This window comes from Papaver somniferum, chromosome 1 (assembly GCF_003573695.1).
Source record: "Papaver somniferum cultivar HN1 chromosome 1, ASM357369v1, whole genome shotgun sequence".
Taxonomy (NCBI): Eukaryota; Viridiplantae; Streptophyta; class Magnoliopsida; order Ranunculales; family Papaveraceae; genus Papaver; species Papaver somniferum.
Window position 1 is genome coordinate 133,253,672 of NC_039358.1, and position 25,634 is coordinate 133,279,305.

Below are 25,634 nucleotides of genomic sequence, written 5' to 3' on the forward strand. Positions count from 1 at the left end.
AAAGACTTTTAGAAAATCTTTTTGCACCTTTGGAACACAATATATATATATAAGAAATTCCTTCAAAACCTAGGAACCATGACGTTCGTGAGGGTTGGTGCGTATACTAGAGAAACGGGCCTATGATAGACCAGGAAGCCCAAAATAGATGTTAAGGAGCAAACAGAATAAAGTAACAACGAATGCAGTACAATCCTGACAGCTTTCTCAAGACGAAAAATCCTTAGAATCAAGAGCATCCCTTTTTAACAGGACAAAAATTAAAAAGAGATGCAACATAAACATGTCAGGGTGTAATAAGATGAACATCTTGCTCATCATTGTTTACTTCTTCTTTTTCCTTTCCATCGGTATTTAACAAACTACCTGGTTTAGTTGAAGAAGTATTATCAAGAGAAGATTTAGAAGTACATGGGTTAACAACATTCCATGTTTTCTTGATATTCCGTCTTAGTCTATTTATGTGAATCTTCAGATCAGAGACACGATTGTTGACATGTAAGAAGTATGAATTGGAAGTCTTGGATTCACAGTCCTTTTTGAGAGAATTTTAGGAACCTGACCTTTTCTTCCTTCTGTTCATTTTTCTCTTTTCAGACTGATTTAACAGATCCGTTACACTTTTGTCATTCTTTTTTCTTCCTTTCTAGAAATCCTTCGAAGGAACATGGCAAGGATCAACTTTATCACACTTCATCCTTTGATAGCGAGAGTCCTTGATTCTTCCAATCTATGATACAGGTTTAACAACTTCTTTAGACATCCACGCAAGAATGTTACAAAGTTTTTCATTCCTTTTTCGAATACGACATCTTTGCTCAGAGTGTCCTTTGTTCCCGCAGAAATAGCAGTGAAAGGATTTATATTCACTGGTTCTCTTACTAGCAGACTTTGTTGGAGTATAATCCTTGTTATTGCAAGCTGACACAGGTCTTTCACATGAAGTATTATTAACGGCTCTAACAAAGTTGATCTTACTTGTGCTTGGAATGTCTATACCTTTATAGCCCATACCACGTGTATCACGATGTTCTTTACATGCTCCAAGCATAGATCATAGCTTTGTAGAGCTAATTTTGAATCTCTTCAGATTTTCCTCCAGAGATTTTACTTTCTCAAGCGCAGCCGCAAGTTCAGTTTTCAAGGATTTTTCTTTGGTAAGAAACTGATGTTCTTTGTCCTTTAACCATTTACGCTGAGATTCATATCTTGCTTCAGTTTCATCAAGCCTTTATTTTAACACACCGAGGTTACGAAGAAGATTATCGCATTCAGTTTTTTTTTAGCGTACCTCTTCTTCATGATCTTTAACAGTAGATTGTAATAGTTTGTATCCACCATCATAACCCTTGAAGAGTTTTCTCAATTTTCTGTTTTCTTGACAGAGAGGACCCATGAATTTTCTCAGGGAAGCAGTTGTCTTGGTTTCTTTTAATTCACGATTAAACAACATGATGTATTGAGAAACTTCCTCATCAACAGACTGTTCTTCTTCTGAATCACTGTCATCTGAAAGATCATCCAACTGTTCATCAAGAGATTTTTTCTAGTTGAGTGCAGATTCAGAAGAAGGAGACGAGAAGGAGTTTTTCTCAAAGGTTTCAGATCTCTGAAGCTTATCTGAATAACCCTGACCTGATGTTGCGTTATCATAGATAGTACTCTTGTCCATAGAGTCAGATCGCTATAAACACAGACTGATGAGGTCTTAAACGTGTTTGCCTGCTCTGATTCCAATTGAAAAAGCTGGGGGTCTAACAACACCACCCAATATTTCGCATAGCAATTTGTATGGACTAACTCCAAAATACTTTGCTAGAGAATCAACTAGACAGTCAGACTCAATCTAGATAAAAGTATCTCAAGGAGTTAATATCTCTCTCTTGATTTGATTTTTACTCAAGCTAAAAACAATAGAGAGTCTTTATCAAATACAAGGAATACTTGGACGGTACCAAAGACCAATGTCCAAAGATCAATCAATATCAATCAACAACCAAAGGTTGGATTTCCAATTGATGATCACGAACGCACAACCTGTATTATTTCAATTATATAAAATATGATGCGGAAAAGAAATAACACAAACACCAGAAATTTTGTTACCGAGGAAACCGCAAATGCAGAAAAACCCCGGGACCTAGTCCAGATTGAATACACACTGTATTAAGCCGCTACAGACACTAGCCTACTGCAAACTAACTTCGGACTGAACTATAGTTGAACCGCAATCAGTCTCCCACCGATCCAAGGTACAGTTGTACTCCTACGCCTCTAATCCCAGCAGGATACTGCGCACTTGATTCCCTTAGCTGATCTCACCCACAACCAAGAGTTGTTGTAACCCAAAATCACAGACTTGATACTAAACAGATCTGTCTCACACAAAAAAGTCTGTAAGAGGATAAATCTGTCTCCCACAGATAAACCCTAGGTTTTGTTCTGTCTTTAGATATAAAATCAAGGTAACAAGAACCAATTGATAATCCAATCTTATATTCCCGAAGAACAGCCTAGATTAATCAATCACCTCTCTACAATCCTTCCTGACTACACAAGCGGATTGTCGAGGAATCACAAACACTGAGACGAAGATGTTTGTGACTTTTTTATCTTGCCTATCGGAGAACTCTCATGATCTCAAGTCAATCAATCGATTATACTCGTACGACAGAAGATGCAAGATCAGATCACACAACTACGATAAAGTAGTATCGGTCTGGCTTCACAATCCCAATGAAGTCTTTAAGTCGTTAACCTGATTTTCGAGAAGAAAATCAAAGGTTAATGGAGATCGACTCTAGCGGGCGCACTAGTAGCACACAGACATGTGGGGATTAGTTTTGCACAATGCTAGATGTCTCCTTTATATAGCCTTCAAATCAGGGTTTTGCCTTAGTTACAAAGCAATCCTTATTTACCGTTAGATGAAAACCTGATTTAGATTCAAGCTAATATTTCTCTACCGTTAGATCGAAAACTTAGCTTGTCACACACACTTGGGTAGACGTTTACTGGGTTCGTGAAAACCATGCCCAAACGTGTACGTGTATGTTGGTTCAACATAGTAACCCAAAAGGTTAACCATATGAGCATTTCATATTAACCTTGTTCTTCTTCACCATAACAAGTTCAATTGACTCAAATGAACTAGTTAAAGAGTTGTTCAATTGCTGTGAGATCTTATGTAACTACACAAGACACAATTTAAACAAAGATAATTCGATTCGATTGAATCGACTCATGAACATTATAGCCACGGTTTGCATAAAGCATTCCTTAGTAATTTAATGTTTCATGTTCAGAGCACATCTTTAAATCATAACCTCTTAAGTTCACAAACAAGTTCGCAGACTTAAGTTAATCGGTTGAGTTTTCCAAACTCAGCAGAAATTCTCGGAAAGAGAACTTCCGCCAGTTCGCGGACTTAGCACACAAACGAGTTTTGGAAAATCCCAGCAGAAATTCTCGGTCGAGAACTTTTGACAGTTCGCAGACTTGGCAAGCCAATTTCCACAATCCTCCCGATTTCTCTTGATCAACAAAGTTCGAAAACTTTGGTTCAAGGAATACATGGTTATGTAATCTAAACTTTCATTTCAATCATTGAGACATTCTCAGAGGACGCTATGTAGACTTTATTCACAGACCGATTCACGTCAGAGCAATTCTCAAAGTGATTGAAACTTTTCATGACTTTCGTCACTAGGTGAAGATAAACTTGATCAAAGTGAAACGCTTTACCAACACATGATTTCGAGATAAAATATAAGCAATGAATGCTCAGCTCGAAATGTCAAATTGTATGATTTAGTCTATATAGCATACGACTTTTGTCTCATAATAAGTAGGAGATAGAAGAGATAGACTTTTGAGTGATAGATAAGTTCAAGTCTCCACATACCTTTTTGTTGATGAAGTTCCACAGTTCCTTGTATAGATCTTCGTCGTTGTATGATGAATCGCCATGAAGTCCTTGAGCTCAACTACACTTTTCTATCCTAGTCCGAGACTTAGCTATGTAGGCTAGAAATCAAGACTTATAGTTTTGATCACTAACATTGACAAACATGCTTGAGATAGCAACGCATGCGAGGTTGACCGAGCTATGCTCTAACATGATTGTTATTATTGACGCCAGGACCAATGGCACCTTAATGTCATTCATTTATGGTTCTCTTGATGCTGATACTAAAGATGCTCAATGAGATTATTTGAACGAAGTTTCTGCTTCCCTTAACATACCGTGGTGTGTTTTAGGAGATTTGAATTTCATTATAAATAAAGAAGACAAAGAGGGAGGTAACCCAGTCACTCAAGCTCAACTATATAGGCTAACTTGATTCTTGGTAATGTAGGTCTTCATTCTCTTGATTTTATAGGTAACACTTTCACTTGGACAAATAGGAGAAAATGTCAAGAACTCATTTTGGAAAGATTATATAGATCCTAACTTGTATAAATTGGATTAATATATTTCATAATGCTATTGTTTACCACATGATACCCAATGCTAGTGATCACTGTCCTATTCTCCTATGCACTTCTAGAAATGATACCTCAACCCAAAAACCATATAGATTCAATAGAACTTGATTTAGGGATGCCTCTTGTAAAACTCTTATTGAGAGTAACTGGAAGTATAATGGTAGTGAGTATGCTCCTTATAGACATGCTAAAACTCTTTTTGCAACTAAACAACTTCTTAGGAATTGGAACTACAATCATTTTGGTCATATACCAACCCAAATTGTTAAAGTGGAAAACCATATTAACAGTCTGCTTGTTAATGGCCATCATATGAATTCTCCTAATGTTGTTGAATTGAGTAAGGATTTGAACAGGTGGTATGCTGAGGAAGACTACTGGAAACAAAGAGGTAAAGAGGATGCTTTCAGGTTTGGTGACAGGAACACGACATGTTTTCATAATAAAGCAAACTTTAGAAAAAGAAGAATTAATATTGATTGTACTTAGAATGATTTTGGTATATGGCTCACTGATGGGAATGACATTGCATATAATCTCAAGGCACATTTCCTAAAAATGAGTAGATATTCTAATCCTCCAAATGCCAGTAACTATCTTCAATACATTAATCCTTGTGTGACTGATGAGGATAACAGAATGCTGACTAGAATACCCTCTCATGAGGAAGTTAAGCATACTGTCTTTGGAATGCAACCATGGACTACTCCAGGACCAGATGGGTTCCCACCTGGATTTTACCAAGAAATATGGGAAACTATAGGTAATGACACTGTAAGTATGGTGCAATCTTTTTTCCAGTCTAAGTTTATGCTAAAACAAATGAACCACAATTTTACTGCCTTAATTCCTAAGTATAATTGCCTTAAAAATGTTGCTGGTTTTAGACCTATAAGTCTTTGTAATGTAGCTTACAAGATTATTTCTAATCTTCTAGCAACTAGACTTAAGGGTCTCCTTGATAAGATTATTTCTCCTTACCAAACAACATTCTTATCTGGCAGGGTTATTACAGACAATATTGTCATTGCCCATGAGTTGATTCACTCAATGAAAAAATGTAAAGCTATAAATGGGTGGATGACTATGAAGCCTGACATGTCTAAAGCTTTTGATAGAATAGAATGGCCATTTCTGTTAGCTACTTTAAAAAGATTAGGATTTTGTGATGATTGGTGCAAGATGATTGAACAATGCCTTAGCACTGTCCACTTCTATCATGCTAAATGGCTCACCGGGTGAGGTCTTTACTCCTCAAAGAGGATTGAGACAAGGAGATCCTATTTCTCCCTATCTTTTTATTCTTTGTATGGACTCTTTTTCTAGAGCTCTTATGGAAGCTGAAAGAGATAATAAAATTCAAGGAATGACAACTAACAAGTTTAGTCCTGTTGTGTCTCACCTCTTCTTTACAGATGACTACCTCCTCTTTACTAGGGCTAATGCTAAGGGAGCTAGAAATCTAGCTACTATTATAGATCAGTTCAGCCTTTTTTTTGGACAGGCTATCAACTATGACAAATCAGGTATGTCTTTTAGTCCCAAAGTGCCTAATAGTGTTAAGACTGAAATCTCAAACATCCTAGGCGTCAAGAAACTTGCACTTAATGCCAAATATTTAGGAGTTCCACTTTTGATCCAGCAAAATAAGACCCAAACCTTTAGTGAGCTTATGGACATATATGATGGCAAGCTTGATCCCTGGCAATAAAAATTCCTAAGCCAACCTGAAAGAATTGTTCTAATTCAATCAGTTATGTACTCTATCCTCTCACCACATGGCTGTGTTCCCAATGCCTAAAGCCCTTACAAACAAGATGGATTTTATTCAAAGTAAATTCTGGTGGAACTAAAAGAAAAATACTAAGGGAGTCTACATAAAAAAAAATGGAACAACATAGCTCTGCCTAAATGTTTAGGAGGTCTAGGTATCAGACAGTCTGCTATTATGAATGAAACTCTCTTAACTAAATTAGCTTGGAGGAAGGTGATAGGATCCTGATATTAATCACACATAGGGCTGTCAATGGATACCCGAATATCCGCTATCCGTTAGAGTTCGTTTGAATCGTTAGGATATTATCCGAAGTTTCGGATATCGGTATCGGTGTCGGATAATCATATCGGATAATCACCTATTAATGTAACGGATTCGGTTGTGTTAGTATCCGACGGATAATTATCCGTATCCGATAGCGAGGGTATATATGTAATATACATATACCCGTAACCCTATTGACTATCAGGGTAAACTAAAAGAAATTCTAGAAACTAAGAGTCTAAGACTGAGACTCTAACTCAGAGACAGAGAGTAGAGCGACTGGTTTCCATTCTGAGTCTCAAAGAAGATTTGATTTTTTCCCGATTCATTTCAACATTTTAACTGTTTTTTAATTTATTATCGGAAACGGATAATTAAGGGATATTATCGAATATCCGTTACTCTTAACGGAACGGATAGCGAATAAAAACTTCAATATCCGATAAAATTAACGGTAACGGATACGGTATAGCAATTATCCGTTTCGATAGCTACCGTTGACATCCCTAATCACACAAGACCCTAATACTAACACACCATATTAACCATTTGATCCGTTGATTGGAGATCAGCCACCTCAATAAGCAGAGCTTACTTAAATTGATTTCATTAATTTACTTGGATAAATCAAACCCTATAACAAACTAACATATTTATAGAAAATATATCTTGGAAAGAAAGTAAATAACCCTAAACTAATTACTAAAAGCACCCATAATCCTATTTGGTGTTGGTATAACAACATCCCCAACCCCTTGAAATGCAACTTGTCCTCAAGTTGATCGTTATAACTCATCATAGGGATATCATCAAACTTAGCAATTGCTACCCAATGAGGCTTCCATTATCTTGATAGGCGTGACCCGTCCAAAGGAACTATTAATCCAAATAAGTCGCGTAGCGGTTCGTCGACGTTCTTACTACAAGCTCCAAATCCAGCGAAGGAATTCATTGTAATGCCCATGCTTGCATATGGAATGACAATTGCATGATTTTTGACTCCTCTGTCTGGATGAACACATTTCTCCTTAACTTTTGTCCTTATATAAATATGAGTGCTCGTTGTAATAATTGAATCAACAATTGATATAACCTCGTTGTCACCATCAATACAATTATTAATAGTACGGTAGGAACCATGCATGATGTCAACGAAACTACTAGGCCAAACAAGTTTCATAGCCGCTATAGAGAGTATCATAAAAGGTCCTGGATCCCACGGTTCTGATGGCTTTAAGATGGAAGCATTTTTACATGTAACTGTCATAGGAAACATCAATAAGGAAGTCATCTCAAGAAAATTGGAAGGAAATATTCCTGCACAAACCCAAGGAGGTTCTCTGATACTGTAGGTATCAATTCCATTCGACACATTGGCAACAAAATCCCTCATTTGGAGACTTCCCATTCCATGGATGTCCATATCTCTATAAGTAAGTTGTTTCAGTTTAAACATTATCCTTTGTCGTGAATTAATACCGATATTTCTCCATGATAGAAATGTTGCAGCACTAACAAAAGCTTTAAACTACTCATTTCTTGTCGATGGAACTTGTGAAACAGCCTCTTGAGCAGCTCTTATCATTCCACCCTCCTTCAATAGGACTTTGTCCTCAAGGTCCCAACTTGATGCAGTTATGAAGCCATACTCTTTCGAATGACCAGTATTGTCATAGCTACAACACGTCTGATTCGTAAGATCACATAGGCATAAAGACTTATCACTGTTTACTCCGCGAGACTTCGATGATATAGCAGCATCCTTACCACGATCAAATGTCCTCCGAGTATAGCCGATATGAGAGTAAAAATATTTCTCACGACTTACTTTGCTGTAAACAATGCAAAACTTCTTCATATTTTCAAGCTTTCCATAATTTATCTGATTCCTGACCCAGTGGTTTGCATCAGTTTTTGTGACTTCATTGGACTAAAAATTGATACCAACGACATCAAACAAGTCATACTTATCAATTTCTTCCTCAGTTTCGAAACACACATCACAATTTCCTTGAGTATCTACATCTTGGTGGTTGTAATAGTTAACATAAGCATAACCAAGATGAACTGAAGGAAAATCTTTATCAATGATATCATCCTCTTCGTGCACTGAAACTGTAGACAACTCTTTATGCCTCTCCGATGTGTTTTCAGCAGTACTATCACCGTTTGCTGATGGATTAGAAGCTACTGAATCACTAGCGGTTGACTTACGTAAGGAAGCACTCACTATAATGTCATCTTCATTAGAATTTAGATGTATCTCCTTGTTGGTATGGATTTTGGCATTGCTACAAGCGTCGCTAACATTTTCTGAAGATAGTGCAACTTCCAATATATCACGTCTAGCAATTCTGGTGGATGGATGTGTGGTACGTCGATGCGGCTCAATGGAACTTGTGTTAGAAGATTTATTAGCCGGGAGACTTGACTGATCCATCTCAAGTGTAGATTTAAGGGACTTAAATTCTTCTCCATTAGACGCCGAGTTTAATTCAGGTTGCGGATCCAGCTCTTCAGTTGCATCTTTAGTTGCATAAACATGGATTGTACCATCTTCATTAATAGTGCCGACATTTTTTGGTGTCGTCGCATTAATTGGAGCTTCCTTTTTACCCCCAAAATTCAACAAAGACCTAAATGGATCCTTATTATTTCCACTGACTTCTGATGTGGCATTGGATTGAGAAATGTTGATGGAGTTGGTACCTGTTTGCGCCAATGTGGAATGGGTGTAGCATGGATTAATACGCTTGCGAGATAGGAATCGAGAACAAAGTGTACGACGGAACTGTGGCCATGTTATTTCTCCTAGATCATATATCTTCCTCTCGTACCAACGAATTGCATCACCATTGAGATGGACAACAGCCATGGATACTTTTTCGGCATCATTTACACCATGGAGACTAAAGTATTCTTGTGCTTGAAAAAGCCAGCCTTCCGCGTCATCTTCATCAAAATTAGGGAACTTCAAACTTATTGCAGGCACACCTCCTAACTCTGCAAGTATGACATCAAGTCTTGCACTAGAATCTATAACATCTGCACTTTTGTCAGGCACAGAAATCACCATGACTTGAACCGGTGCAACTTCAGGGAAGCCCTTGTCATCTTGTTGCTGTTAAGAAAGAGCTTCAGGAGGCGATTTGTCACCGCACGACTTTTCTCCAGATTAGCAAGCAAGGTATTATGCATGGCGGTATGAGAAGCATGCCAAGACTCAAATCTTATATTTGAAGCTATACGATCTGCCATCATTTGTTTTAACAACAAATCTAATCGTGTAGTCTGCACCATCGTCAAAATCCAAAAGAAAAAACTTGTATTGCAGGATAACGAGGATCAAACCTTCAACTGACTGATGGATTAATTAATGGATGACGGTAACAGAAGCAAAAACTTAAAGCAAGCAAGTATATAGTTACACAACCAATAATGTTGTTGTCGCTCCCGTCAACAGGTGATGATAATAGCTGTTGTGGTACTTGATATGATTATTTATTTTTTTTATTCGTTGAATGATGCTTTTCGATAGATAATGTCAGCAATCAATCGTTCGTTGTTGTTTTTTTTTTTTTTTTTGAATAATAAGGATACAGATGGGATGTATAGCAGCGGAAGATGTAATGAATAATAATGAAGATCTAAACCTAGTTGATACCAGATGATAGGATCCTGATATTAATCACACAAGACCCTAATACTAACACACGATAGTAACCATTTGATCCGTAGATTGGAGATCAGCCACCTCAATAAGCAGAGCTTACTTAAATTGATTTCATTAATTTACTTGGATAAATCAACCCTATAACAAACTAACATATTTATAGAGAATATATCTTGGAAAGCAAGTAAATAACCTTAAACTAATTACTAAAAGCACCCGTAATCCTATTTGGTGTTGGTATCCCAACAGAAGGTCACCTGCAAGGATGCTCTAATCCTTTACATAGTGAATTTTTTGAAAATGAATCCTGGGTTTGGAGAGGCATAACTAAAGGTTTAGTTCATGTGAAAAATTTCAGTTGCTGGAAAATAGGAGATGGGAAAGATGTTTCTATTTGGAAAGATAAGTGAGTGCCAGGGCTTGAGATTTTGCTAGATAGCACTAGGTTCTCTTCAAACATGTCCACAGTCAGTCAGCTGTTAGATGCCAACAATAAAAACTGGAATGTTAATACTCTTGAGACCCTTTTTGATCAACAAACTGTTAAGAAAATAGTTGATATTAGACTACCTGTGATATGTAATGATATCCTTAGATGGGTCTCAGAAAATAGTGGGAAATTTACTGTGAAATCCGCCTGTAAAGTGATTTTGAATAATACTCTTGTTGGCTCAACAAGAAATAGAGATTTGAATTGGTTCCTATTCTGGAAAACTGATCTTCCACCAAGAGCGAAACACTTCATCTGGAAGTCTCTTAGTGGGATTCTCCCTACCAATGAAGAGTTGTCTAGATATGTTAATCATGCAAATGTGAACTGTCCTCTATGTAATAGTTCTGTGGAAACTTTGCAACATCTTCTTGTTGAGTGTGTTGTTGTTAGAAATGTTTGGATGGCTACTGATCCTTTCCTAGCTAATTTAATTAATAATTGTGATATTGATGAATGGTTGTCCAATAAGTTCAAACTCAACAGTCAGAAAATGAATGCAGATGATCTCAAATGTTATCAGAAGGTTTGTATAATTTTATGGCACATATGGAAGAATAGGTGTTCTGTTGTTTTTGATAATCTCCATGTTAATGTAGCTAGCCTATCTAACAGAATTCAATCCTATTACTTTGATTGGATGACTTGTACTGCATGGATTAACCTGAGAAGAAATGAGCAGAATATACCTCACAAGGAAAAATGGAATCCTCCAATTGAGGACTATATAAAACTTAATTTTGATGCAACATTTGATCAGTTAACAAAAAAATCTGGTTTAGGACTAATACTCAGGAACACTGCAGGCGAGCAACATGGAGTTGGATTCAAGCCAGATAAAGCATTAGATGCAGAACAAGCTGGAGCACTTGCAGCATATGAAGGAATCATTTGGGCACAGACTATGGTAGCAGGAACTTGCATATCGAAAGAGACTGTCAGACTGTAATATCATTGCTGGACGACGAATAATATCATTGCTGATATTATAAGCATTTTAAATAGTAGTTTCAACAATTGGGTATGCACTTATACACCCAGAAAAGCCAATGATGTGGCTGATTCTTTAGCTAAGTACTCTAAAAGTTTAGTTCAATCTGTTAGATGGGAGAATCATGAGCAAACTCCGGAATGGATTACTGCAAAAATCCAGAAGGATATGAACTCTGTTAATTAATCCTTTTATCAATGAAGATATTTTCGTATTAAAAAAAAAAAAAAAATTAATGAGTTAAATGCGACAAATTTGCTTCTAACCACCTACAACATTGGAGTTGGAATGGTGCATTACTCTCCATTCGAGGCCCATATATCATACAAAACTCAAACAGACTCCCCGGCTCAATCGGCCCATCCAATTGAGACACAGAGAGTCTGAGACGTCAAGGCCTCATATCCTCCAACCTTTTCTCCAGCTTCACTAGTACGAGTAGCAGAAGATTGAGAGGAAGGGAAGGGGAAGCAGGAAGTGCTCATCATGAATGTAGCAGCAGCACCAAAAACACTCTTCAATTACCCATCCTCACCACCATCATCATCATCAAAGTCAGCTAGTATTTCACTATTTTCCTCTTACTCTTCAACATCTTTTTCGTCCTCTCTTTGCCGTCCAGCCACTTTCTTTCTTCGAAACCTTAACCTCATTTCTCATTCTTCTCCTCCTCACTCAACATCATCATTAGTAATTGAACAATAATCCAGCACCACTGAATCCAATACTACTTCCACAACTAGTACTTCTACTGTAGAAGAAGTAGATAAACAAGAAAAAGAAGAAACAAGTTCATCTTCAAAACCTGTATCTCGTCGTCTCATTCTTCTTCGCTATGCTCAAAGTTCTTGGAAAGACCGTTCTTTACGAGGCAAGTAATTTAGATTGGATCTGAGCCCGCTTGCTGTTCATATCCATTCCAAATCTAATTAGCTGTAGACACAAAAATGTGCGAATTTTGCTTTTATGCTATGTAGACTAGTTAACTCGTTATATTTAGTAATGTTAATTCTTATCAATTAGATCACAATCGGCCTCTGAGTGATGACGGGCGCGTTGATGCTATCACTGTTTCGAACAAACTTCAACAGTTGGGTTGGCTACCTATTAAGGAAAGTGTTATCTTAGGAATGTCGTAATACTTTCCAAGACCGTAGTGGTCAGTCTATGGAAAGTATTGCCCATATCAGTCACGAACTTGAGACTGAGAAGGTAAGTGGTAATATATTAGGAAAGGATTGTTTATGTAAGTCATGATTGTGAGACTTATAAGGAAAGTCTCAAATCAGTGTCTTAGGAAAGTTTTGAGTCTTCAATCCGTATTGTATAAATATCTATGAAAGTATCATGAATGAAATAAGAAAAAGAATTACCAAAGTTTTAACATGGCATCACGAGCCAGTTGATTGAAGAAAAAAAAAAGAAGAATGGGTGGTGATGGAGAATCAAGCAAAGACAAGAATATAGAATATGATACGCAAAAGAAGAATCCAGTATATCACCTAGAATCAAGTGATGGTCCAGGTATAATTATCACACCGGTTGTTCTAAAAGGACATAACTATGATAAATGGGCTAGAGCCATAAGAAGATCATTAATAGCTAAGAGGAAGTTTGGTTTCATTGATGGAACAATCAAAGAACCTAAAGAAAGTGAACAGTTGGAAGAATGGGTGGCAATTCAGTCGATGCTTGTCTCTTGGATCAGCAACACATTGGAGCCGTCACTTAGATCCAGTTTGGGAGACTTTGATGATGCCAACTTGTTGTGGAATCACTTGAAGAGACGGTTTTGTGTTGTAAGTGGAACACGAACATGCCAGCTGAAGACATCTTTAAGTGAATGTAAACAAAAGCAAACAGAAAGTGTGGTTGCTTATTTTGGAAGATTGAATAAGATATGGGATGAGATGATCACATATATGAAGGTACCAACGTGTAAGTGTGGCAAGTGCGAATGTGATATTGCAACACAGGTTAGTACTTTGAGAGAAGAAGATTTATTACATTATTTCTTAATTGGACTAGATGCTGTCTATGGTTCCTTGCGTGAACAATTGTTGGCAAGAGATCCACTGCCTTCAATAGATGTAGCATATCAAACAATGATAAACTCGGAACGTCTTAGAAAGGAGATGTAGCTGCCACACCGGAAGTTCATGACAATGTGATGGCGTTCAAGGTACAATCTGATCAACGTCCTCTCAATAACACTTATGATCCAAATAAATATTGCAAGCACTGTAGCAGACAAGGACACTCGGATGAAGGTTGTTTTCAGCTTATTGGATACCCTGAATGGTGGGGAGATAAACCTAGAAGTGGAAGAGGATATGGTAGAGGTGGAAGAACTGGTGGTAGAGGACGTGGTGGTTTTGCGAATGGAAGAGGAGGTAGAGGACAAGGAACGGGAAATCAGGTTCGAGCACATAATCTAAATATATCAGAGACAAAGCAGTCAAATAACACATATTCCTCAGACGGCTCAGATTTGATGGGAGTAACCGCAACACAGCTCAGACAGGTGCTTGAGTTTTTGAATGCAAAGAAAAATACGTCCCAACTGCAAGGTAAGCAAACTAAACCGAATTGGATTATTGACACGGGAGCTACAAATCATGTCACGTGTAGAAGAGATGACATGATTGATGTGAAAGATATTGTGAAGTGTACTGTTGGACTCCCAGATGGGAAATATGCACAATCTGAAAAATAGGGACTATTATTCTGCAGGGCGGTTTGAGACTTGATAATGTGCTTTATGTGCCTCAAATAACCTGTAACCTAATTTCTGTCACACAACTTATTGATGAATTAGTATGTACGGTACAATGTACTAACAGTTTATGTCTTATACAGGACCGGTTGACGAGGAAGGTGATTGGAATGGGTGAACGACAAGGTGGACTATACATTTTCTGTGGTGTGCCTCAAGTTGAAGTTATGGCAGTCAGTGGAGAATCATACGAGCTGTGGCATCGACGAATGGGACATCCATCAGAAAAAGTATTGCAAAGGTTGCCGGGTGTGAGTAGATTGAAGAAGCATAATGAAGTTTGTGATATTTGCCCAAGAGCGAAACAACATAGAAGTAGTTTTGCTAGTAGTCTAAGTAAAGCCAGTTGTATTTTTGAATTGATTCATATAGATCTATGGGGTCCTTATAGGGCTACATCGTCTTGTGGAGCACAGTATTTTTTAACAATAGTAGATGATTTTTCAAGAGGTGTGTGGATTCATTTGCTTCAAAATAAAACTGCAGTTGAACGAACGTTTCTTGATTTCATAGCTCTTGTGAAACGACAATTTGATAAAGATATCAAAATTGTTAGAAGTGATAATGGTACTGAGTTTAATTCATTGCGTGGATATTTTAAGACTAATGGGATAGTTTTTGAAACATCGTGTGTAGGCACTCCGCAACAAAATGGAAGAGTGGAGAGAAAGCATCAACATATATTGAATGTGGCAAGGGCTTTGAGATTTCAAGCCAACTTGCCAATACGGTTTTGGGGAGAATGCGCATTGACAGCTGCGTATTTGATTAATCGTACTCCTACACCTATTCTGGAAAATAAAACCGTATGAAATATTGTTTGGAAAGCAACCTCCGTATAATCAGTTGAAAGTGTTTGGATGCCTGTGTTATGTGCATGATCAAAATAACAAAGGGGATAAATTTGCAAGTAGAGGAAGGCGGTGTGTTTTTCTTGGATATCCATTTGGTAAAAAGGCATGGCAAGTATATGACTTGGATGAAAGAAATTCTTAGTGTCAAGAGATGTCCAGTTTTGTGAGAATAGTTTCCCATATAAGAATGCAACGTCTGTGGTGCAGCAGCCAACAGTTGCACCACCACCGAGAGTGATCAGCCTGGTCATTATTTGAGACCGAGGGATTGGTGTATCAGCTGAGACTGCTCAGTTGAATCCAGCGTTTGACTGGAGTGATGATGAAGAGGTAACAGCAACAGCGACAGCGAGTGAGAGTGTGGCAGTACCAAGTGTAACAGCAACAGCAAGAGACGATGTAGGCATAACAGCAACAGCAGGAGACGATGTAGGCATACCTGATGCAACTGCGACAACCGGAGATGGTGTAATAGTTCAAGATATGACTGCGACGGAAGAAGAACGTGTAGCAGTCCAAGAGAGATCTGCTGAAGCAGTCAGTCCGGGCAATAGTGTTGCAGTAGAAGGTGATATGGGTAAAGGAAAGCGTATGAAAATTCCATCGAGTAGGCTTAAGGGTTTTGTGACGCACACCACTAGAGAAAATGTTCCATCTCATCTTCATACATCACAATCATCCTCCTCAGGTACGCCGTATCCTTTGACATATTATGTTAGTTGTGAAAAATTTTCTACACCATATAAGAAATTTCTTGCAGCTATAACTGCGAGTTCAGCACCTCGCCATTTTAAAGAAGCAATGAGACATCCAGGATGGCGGAAAGCAATGGAAGAAGAAATACGAGCACTAGAAGAACAAGATACCTCGGTTTTGCAAGAATTGCCGGAGGGCAAGAGAGCACTAGGAAGTAAATGGATATATACAGAGAAGTATGATGAAAATGGGAATTTGGTTCGCTTAAAAGCAAGATTGGTGATCTTTGGAAATCATCAGGTGGAAGGCTTAGACTACAAAGAGACCTTTGCACCGGTAGCAAAGATGACAACAGTGCGCACTTTTCTAGCTGTTGCAGCTGTTAAAAATTGGGAAGTACATCAGATGGATGTACACAATGCGTTTCTACATGGAGATTTGGAGGAAGAGGTGTATATGAAAATACCACCTGGATTTGCGAAAGGCAATCCTAATATGGTATGTAGAATGAAGAAATCATTGTATGGTTTGAAACAGGCTCCACGTTGTTGGTTTGCGAAACTATCAACAGCTTTGAAGAATTATGGTTTTCGGCAATCTTATTCAGACTATTCTCTCTTCACTATGATCAAAGGAAAGATGCAACTTAATGTTTTGGTGTATGTGGATGATTTGATTGTTGCAGGAGATAATATAGTGGAGCTAAATAAATTTAAAACATACTTGGGACAGTGTTTCAAGATGAAAGATTTGGGAAAATTAAAATATTTTCTGGGCTTGGAGATAGCTCGCAGTAAACAAGGCATTTATGTTTGTCAACGGAAATATGCTTTAGACATTATTATGGAGACGGGGTTATTAGGAGCAAAACCAGCAGAGTTTCCAATGGAAACTAATCATCGTTTGGCTTTAGCAACAGGGCCGTTGTTGAGTGATGCAGAAAGGTATCGACGATTGATCGGAAGATTGATTTATCTGGCTGTGACTAGACCAGATCTAGCTTACTCTGTGCATATTTTGTCACAGTTTATGCAGCATCCAAGACAAGAACATTGGGAAGCTTCACTTCGGGTAGTTAGATATTTGAAAAAGAATCCTGGGCAAGGAATTTTGTTGCGCTCTGATAGTAGTTTAAGTTTAAAAGGATGGAGTGATTCAGATTGGGCAAGCTGTCCTTTGACTAGACGACCGTTGACAGGATGGTTTGTGCTTCTTGGAGATTTACCAGTGTCTTGGAAGACCAAAAAGCAGTACACAGTTTCTCGGAGTTCAGCTGAAGCAGAATACAGATCTATGGCTGCAGCTACTTGTGAATTGAAGTGGTTGAAGCAATTACTAGGTGATTTGGGAATTCGTCATACACAGGGAATGAGTCTTCTTTGTGATAGTCAGTCGGCATTGTATATTGCTCAGAATCCCGTATTTCACGAAAGAACTAAACATATAGAAGTGGATTGTCATCTCATCAGGGATGCGATAGTACAGAAAATTATTTCTCCCTCGTATACGCCCACGGGGTTACAGTTGGCGGATATCTTCACCAAATCATTAGGCCGAGTTCAGTTTCAAGGTCTTTTGTCCAAGATGGGCATTTGTGACCTGCATGCTCCGTCTTGAGGGGGGTATTAAGGAAAGTGTTATCTTAGGAATGTCGTAATACTTTCCAAGACCGTAGTGGTCAGTCTATGGAAAGTATTGCCCATATCAGTCACGAACTTGAGACTGAGAAGGTAAGTGGTCATATATTAGGAAAGGATTGTTTATGTAAGTCATGATTGTGAGACTTATAAGGAAAGTCTCAAATCAGTGTCTTAGGAAAGTTTTGAGTCTTCAATCCGTATTGTATAAATATCTATGAAAGTATCATGAATGAAATAACAAAAAGAATTACCAAAGTTTTAACACTACCTCAGCTTATTTTATCTAGGTAATTAGTAGATTCACTACATATTATGCAGCTAAAATTCATTATATCAGCTGCTTGTTTGTGTTGAAAACCGTTGGAAATTGATGACTGTATTGGTGCAGCGATGCCACTCGGACACGGGAAACACTCAAAATTATGCAGGAGCAAGTCAAAAGTTTTTTAGAAGCTGAGGTGCACTTCATCTCGAGCTTCTATTCTATAGCAGCAATGGATGGACAGACTGCTGATCACCTTCAACAAGCTATATGTCAATATTCAAAGGACGAGATATTCACGGTGATGTCAGTCTCTTAATCTCAGGATATGCTGTTCAATTATTACTTGTTTTTTGCACCAAACTCTATAATCATAGGTTTTAAAGTATATATGGCCCTTTTGACTAATCGAACTCGCTTCCCCAACAGAGAACAGAATGCAGTAGTATTGTAGAACTTTCTCAATTTAACCCGATGAGTTAATTGGGAATTTATTCAGGTAAATGTAGATCGTTATTAGGCATCAGGTTCCTCGTTATATCCAATCACACTGAATAGCTAGAATTCGTTGCTTCGCTGAGGAATTACATCCTAGACTCCAACGAAAAGGCCATCCTATAAGTTTGCTTATAATACTACCAGTTGCTACCAGTATCAGTGGAGAAAAGGGCCCCAGTAAATTGAAGAATCACGCTTACTATTAGGTCTGCAGTATCGCACGCATAAGCTCTAAATTGTCAATAATGTCTTTAACAGGTAAGTTGTCCCCATGGATATGCCTGCCTGCCTTGGCCAACTTGCATTTCCAAAAGATGTGAAGCCTTCATCTTTGTTTTTGTTAATAAGATACTTAAGAGCGTCTTGGTAAAGCAAATGTACTGCTGCAGGTGTATGGGACATAAAAGAGGATGGGAGGAGGCAGCTTCAATGCTTTCTGGTACCGCAATAGAATTGAAAACTTGCAATGCTGCTTTGCTTGAAGCTCCTGGGAAATCATGGGAAGAGGTTTGCAATTTCCTTCCCATCTCTTACTCTAATGTAAAGAAGTGTGCATTTAATTTTGAGTATGAACGGTCTCTGGTATCCAAAAAATAGGTTGAAAAATAAGTTGTTTTCATCTTATCGTTTCATTCATTTTGTTTTCCTTCTTTCGTAAGGTGTAACTCGTACTACCACGGAGACTGATACTATTCTTATGGTGTGCAGGCATTCGCTTTGGCTGGACTTGGTGGGTGGAATCTTCATGGCATTGTAAAACCCAGCTAAATTGTCCCCAGATGTTGGCAGTACAAGTAATGATCAAGTCCAATCTTTCTGGCACAAGGTTTTCTTCTAATCTGTTTGCATTTCTTTCTTTTACTGTTGCTGTTGTTAAAAACATAGTACAAAGTGAAACATTATAAAGTACAACGCATTTGTGTTTCTCTAGTATAAAAATGTGATTTTTCTCATTTGTTTCCTCTTTTTAAACCCCTGGTATAGTGGCATCACTACGCATTTCAGGTACTATTCATGAAAAATCTCTCCCATCTTAGGCTTGAGGTAGAAGCACCTGGAAAGTAAACAGGACAGTGTCTTCTCAAGGTTTTTTGGTGGAACTACTCTCGTCCAAGCAGCTGTAGAAATTATACACATCCCTACTTGCAGGACTGTCTTTCTATTATTCTAGTGGATGTTTTAAAAAAACTATTACAGCCCAACCAATGTTATTCCCCTAACTTTCTTCTATGTGTTACTTTTTGATCTGTGAATGAGCGTTAAGAGAATAACTACAAGATTAATCCAACTACGAAGGGAAGGTTCATTACTTGCTGACCTTCTCCAGCCATCCAAGTGAAACACGACGTCCGCAGCTGTATGACAACCACTCTGGGCTTCAGAAGTTTATTTGTGGGGTTCGGAGCGCAATTTAACCCATGCCCCAAGTAAGGAAGCCTTGAAATGCAAGAGCAAGGGGGAAACCAAAATCTAACAAAAGAAGTTAGAGAACCAAGAAGCCTAGAAATTTACTAGTTGGGGTCGGAGGGCAGTTTAACCCATCCCCCTAGTAAGGAAGCCTTGGACAGAATGCAAGAGCAAAGGTGAAATCAAAATCTAACAACTAGGGGTGTAAATTCGGGCAGGCCGGGCCACCTGACCCAAAAACTAAGACGGGCCGGGCAGGCCAGGTTTAATATTTGTGAGCCCGTAAACAAATTCAGGCCGGACAGGCCGGGCGTAAGTAAATAATTTGCTACCCAAAGACCGCCCAAAACCCGCTTTTTATACGGGCAGGTCAGATCGGGCCGGACAGGCCACTATTTTGATTTTTTTTTTTAAGTTTAAATTTTCAAATGAACGGTATTAAATACAATATCCTTTCCTTTCCAACATCGCATATCGTAAGTGATAGTATTATTTTATATTTAAATTACACTGACAAATTTTTAATTTTAGCTTATAATAAATAATTAATTAGAGTAAAATAAACTTTCTAATAAGAAAATATATTACCATTAATGTTTTGAAAAGATTAATTATAAGTAAAAAAATAATTATATATTTTATTTTTCTTACACAAAATGGACAATTATAAAATTGTAACTTTTAAGTCTTTTTAAGATGATATTAAATGATTAATGGCACATAGAAGGCTTTCAGGCCGGGCATCATAATTAATCGCAAAGCCCGAGACCGTCCAATAAATTAATCCAGGAAAGGCCGGGTGGTCCATGACGGGCCATAACAGGCTTTGGGCTACTTCGGGTACAGGCGGGCTCGGGCGGATACAGGCAGGCTGAGTATTTTCGGGTATTATTTACACCCCTACTAACAACAAAGCCAAGAACAACCAGAAAACAGAGCTCAGTTAATCTGAAAGGTTCGAGACCATTTATAGATAAATAAAGTCATTGTCTACACCCCGCCCCACCAAATATATATACCACTGCTAAAACTAACTTAAGAAAAAGATAACAAGGCATGAAGATGGAGTAAAACGAAGTTCTTAACATAGAGGTGATACTTTTCCCATCCCTTTTCTAGTTATTTTTTATTTACTGGATAGGACATTGGACATTAGACTTAGCGGATTGATATTATTTCATCCCATAGCATATTTCTGGGTCCAGGATCTGGCAGTCGTCTCATACTTAGCTCTGTCACTCTTGTACATGTGCGCAATCTCAGGGACCAAAGGATCATCAGGATTTGGATCAGTAAGCAGTGAGCAAATGGACAACAGCACCTGCAAGAGAAGTTACCGTCAACACTGAACTTATTCCTCCAAATAGTTTCATCATAGGATAACAGAAAACACATACCAAACATTATTATGGTTCACCACATAGAGACACTTGATTGAAAAGCAAAAGATTACCTTGGACACAGTAAGGGCTGGACTCCACTGTTCCTTGAGAATGTCTAGGCAGATACTCCCGTTGCTATTGATGTTTGGATGGAAAACTTTGGTTTTGAAAGCAACCTGATACATAGATTAAACAATTCTGCAGGTTAATACCATTGTGCAATACTGACACATAATAAGGCAGAATAGAATGAATCAACAAATTGGTTAACCCATTGACAGCATAATTGTCACAACAGCATTACCTTTGGTGGCTTGAAAGGGTAATCTGGTGGGAAGTGAATGGTGATGAGAAACACACCACCAGCAAAAGGGCTGTCTGATGGTCCCATTATGGTGGCTTGCCAATGAAACATATCCTCAGCTACAGGACCTAATAATCAAACAAAAATTCACACCATAAAATTACTGCCTTCATAAACCAGTATACAGTAAGTGTTTAACTTCCCCAACTTATAAATCTTTACAAGCTGTGCAACCCATAACCATAATATAATAACCATTTTCAAAAAGAATATAATCAAAAAGCTAAACAATAAACTCACCAGCACTGCAGGAAGTGGGTGGATCTCTTTCGAGGTCTTTCAATTCCTTTTGAATTCTCTTTGATGCCATCGTACTACCACTCTCAATTGATTTAATCTGCAAACATAGATTATTATATTATATATCTTCAAACCTCAATTGAAAACAAACAATCTTTCTGGTACCCCGACCAAAATCAGATATAAATATGTCAGTGTTGTTTTTTTAAATACAAATCATGAATCATGATGGATAACACTACAGATCAAATAAAACAAACCCTAACATACATCATGCAAAACCAAAATCAAATCATCAAACTCTAGGAACGGATTTATCAATTGGAGGACTTAAAAAGTTAAAAACCCTAAAATCATGAAAATAATAATTTGACTGCAAAGTAAAACCCCAACAATCAAAGAGTATATTTTTTTTATTGAGATTTATTGAGAAATAGTTGTACCTGCAGATGAAGATTTCGATCGAGGGTAGGTGGGGATTATCAGGGCTCGCCTGCTGTTTTCACTCTTGATTTTCACAGAAGGTGGATGTGAAGTTATTGCAAACCAAACAGCAGTATTTATAGATTAGATATCTTTGATGGGTATTTATAGATTTTAACGAAACAGTTTTGGTCTAGAAAAGGGTTTCCATAACTTAGCGTGGAAAGGACGTCGGTCCGAGGGAATCCCTAAAAAGGGAAGATAATTCGGTGTTAGCTAAAAAGCCCATTGGTAATTTTGGGCCTAGAACACCTTGCTGGGCTACATGGATTTGGGATGTATTGGATTTGGCCCCAACCGTATCCAACTCAAGAAACCTGGTTTGAGGCATACTCTTTTTTTTTTTGAGGCATACTCATTCATTATACCATCTAGGGTGGATTTATAAGGGGTGTCTAAAGATAGTGCAATTACCTATATATCCTTAAACAATTTAAATTACTAGAGTGCCCTTATCCTCAAAAACCTAAAATCAAAAATCAAAATAAACTTTAAACTCAAACATCTTGGACTCCAATTCAATCAAGAAATTGATCAAGCAAAGCAAAGCAAACACGAATCGAAGTGAGCGATGTTGAAGTGCGAAATCCAAATCTCAATTGCTCTTAGATGTATTTTGGATTGTATGTTTAACAAACCCATCTTGTTTTTGATTGATTTTATTTTGTTTGATCGATAGAATATGATTTCAAAGATAAAATTAGGATTTTCAGAAGATCAGTTCGGCTGATAAGAACCTCAGTTTTTTGAAAATATACCTAGGTTCGGCTGATAACTTTTCAGCCGAACCTCAGTTTTTTCGAATCAGCCGAACCAAAATTCGTCAGTTACAGAGTGAAGTTCGGCTGAAAAGTTATCATCCTAACTGTTCATCTGGTCAGTAGATCTGGGTTTTAAAAATTCAATTTTTTGACAGATTCAACTTATAAAAATAAATTAAACCTCGTATAGAAGTCTACCTATGATTTGAATCACACATTTTGGTCACTTCTAATCACTAAAATCTCAATTCAAAGCCCAATTTTTCTTTTAACTTCTTCTTCTCCCTCTCAAAAATCCCAACTCTCTCACATAAATTTGATTTATCTATTAATTCACCACTAATAATTTAATTTTTAATCAATCCTTAAAATTCCTAGCTAATCAAATCTAATCATAATCATTAACACCAATTATGTACGGATAGTTATGTCATTATCAAAAAGAGTGGATAAGGGGTGATGTTATTTTTTATTTAGTGACCCTATTTTGGCATTATTTAGTATGCCTCAAAAAAATTTAGTATACCTCAAAATAGGTTTCCAACTCAATACAATGTGGATTTTAAGTTAGCAATGGTTGTTGGCTGCTACAGGACCCAACCAAGTTACCATCCATAGGAGCAGCAGGAGGTATGGTTTGTGAAAACTACTACCACACCCATTCTTCAGATTTTAAACACTGTCAAATCCACGCTCAGAAAACTTCAGGCGTGCACCCATTTTTGGAGAATAAATTTCTCACAGACCCGTATTTCTTAAAATTATGATTTTCCTTTTATTTCTTCCCCATTCGTAGTTTTTGGTTTCTGGTTATTTCTTTAAAAACTTGGAGGAGAGGAATTGAGAGCAGTTGATGTTTACCGATTCGACGGAAGAACTTTGATTTCATGAACTTATTATCCCAAGGTTTTTATATCTCATAGTTTCCTTTTGATTTGACGAGTTTTTTTCGTTTTTAGCTTTCTAGATACTTGGAATATTTCTCTTCTTAGCTCTTTTTAACACTTTGTGGCTGCTTTTTGAATGATTCACCTAATATAGACAAATAAGAGAAAACAAGAGTAATAATACGAAAATATGCAAGAATAATAGCTAAAACAATTATGGAATGAACACTAAAATCATATGAATTATGCACCTATCAAATTCCCCCACACTTAGCTTTTACTAGTCTCGAGCAAACAAAATAAATAAAACTAATCCTAGATACAACAACTCCATGTCGTTGAGAAAACGGTTGCACTTAGCTAATGCAACATGCCTTTAAACCCCTAGGTATCCCTAGTGGACGAGTTATAATCTCGTGAGGGTTTACAAGAGGCATACCCACAAAACCTACTCCAATTTCTCGTCTCGGAAGAACTACTAAGGACAAACACAAAGCAAAAATCTAATTAAATAATCAGCCTGCATAAGTTCTTTAGCTTTAAACATCCCACATATATTTCAATCATCACACACAAGCAATTACGTACGTGTGACATTCAACCAGATTGCATAACTCTACTAAGATAGTCATTGAATTAAACTGTTGCAATGTTTCTCAACATTTTTGCCGCAACACTTGCCTACTGAAATCACATGGATAGATGGGAGAATGGAAATAGAAAATTAAAGTGTGCAAATGTTGACTAAAGTTAAAGACGTTACCTATAATACTTGTATAAATGTCGTCTAAGGATTTTTTTTTTATATTTAGCACAATAGTTGAGATAAGCACCCATTTGACTCGACAACATGATTAGATACTCTAGGCGCATGTTTCCTTTCTGCAAATATGTGATAGTTCCCTTGGATCCTGCATTCCAGGATTGTTTAGGCGACGGAGACAGGGAAAACGCCTCACACATATTGTTATCCAAGTGTCAAGAACCTCATCAATAGTCTTTTTGACTTGCTAAATAATGATGATAGGTTTCACTCATTTCATCGACTACATGATTAATTTCCATGTATCCAATAGTTTTAAGACTCTCGGCTAATCGTCTTGAAACATCCTTGGAAGACGATGATGGTAATCTTACACATACCACTAGTTCCAAGTAATTCTCAAATTATTATTAATTAATACGAAATATCCCAAGTTAAAATCGAATGACTGTCTCACACAAATCATATAAGATGTATGAGGTTATTTTCACATGGCTAATGTCGGTATATGAAGATGAGCCTTATATATATTTTTGAGCTTTTATTTTTGGCTCACTCTTTCTGAGTGTAAGACAACTGTCTTTGGGGATTTTATATACTCAACCAATGATTACCTTGCCACAACATCCATGGCAGTACTAGGATCCCACCAAATCAGTTAGAGAAATATATAACTGCAAAAATAAAAAGAAAGTAATTCAGTAATGATTAATTGCGAGTTTCCCAACGACTATCATGCCATTTCTAGTATCTGAGTTGCACATTCAATTATGGACATATATGATTAAGGATTATAGAATGATAAAGTGGGAATCAAGCTAGAGTTGTAAGAATTGTTTCAAACTAAAAGGTTAAGTGTCATCATTGATAGTTCATAAATAACTCCAAAAGATGAAGTCTCAAGTACGCAAGAAATCAAAGATATGTGTGTGTATGTG

General features: G+C 37.4%; 2 protein-coding genes across 2 annotated transcripts; both read right to left on the reverse strand.

Moving 5' to 3' along the window:
* Positions 1 to 7,373: 7,373 nt before the first annotated feature.
* LOC113350949 (methylmalonate-semialdehyde dehydrogenase [acylating], mitochondrial-like) lies at positions 7,374 to 7,985 on the reverse strand. Its single transcript, XM_026595047.1, has one exon. The coding sequence runs from the start codon at positions 7,983 to 7,985 to the stop codon at positions 7,374 to 7,376; it is 612 nt and encodes a 203-aa protein (XP_026450832.1).
* A 12,774-nt stretch (positions 7,986 to 20,759) lies between these two features.
* Positions 20,760 to 22,400, reverse strand: LOC113301292 (ubiquitin-conjugating enzyme E2-17 kDa-like). The gene is made up of 5 exons (XM_026550064.1): positions 22,246 to 22,400; positions 21,803 to 21,899; positions 21,503 to 21,630; positions 21,270 to 21,374; positions 20,760 to 21,137 (listed from the first exon to the last, which is right to left on the reverse strand). Exons 2-5 carry the CDS (start codon positions 21,870 to 21,872, stop codon positions 20,994 to 20,996), a joined length of 447 nt encoding a protein of 148 aa, XP_026405849.1. The 5' UTR covers positions 21,873 to 21,899; positions 22,246 to 22,400; the 3' UTR covers positions 20,760 to 20,993.
* Between the last annotated feature and the right edge of the window lie 3,234 nt (positions 22,401 to 25,634).

Bases quoted from the DNA above. Each gene is read 5' to 3' on its own strand.
- LOC113350949 (XM_026595047.1), bottom strand. From the start codon at position 7,985: ATGTTTAAACTGAAACAACTTACTTATAGAGATATGGACATCCATGGA.
- LOC113301292 (XM_026550064.1), bottom strand. From the start codon at position 21,872: ATGGCATCAAAGAGAATTCAAAAGGAATTGAAAGACCTCGAAAGAGAT. The intron at 21,631-21,802 runs GTGAGTTTATTG...TTTGATTATTAG, and splicing joins ACCCACTTCCTGCAGTGCTG to GTCCTGTAGCTGAGGATATG. The intron at 21,375-21,502 runs GTAATGCTGTTG...TCTATGTATCAG, and splicing joins ACCCTTTCAAGCCACCAAAG to GTTGCTTTCAAAACCAAAGT.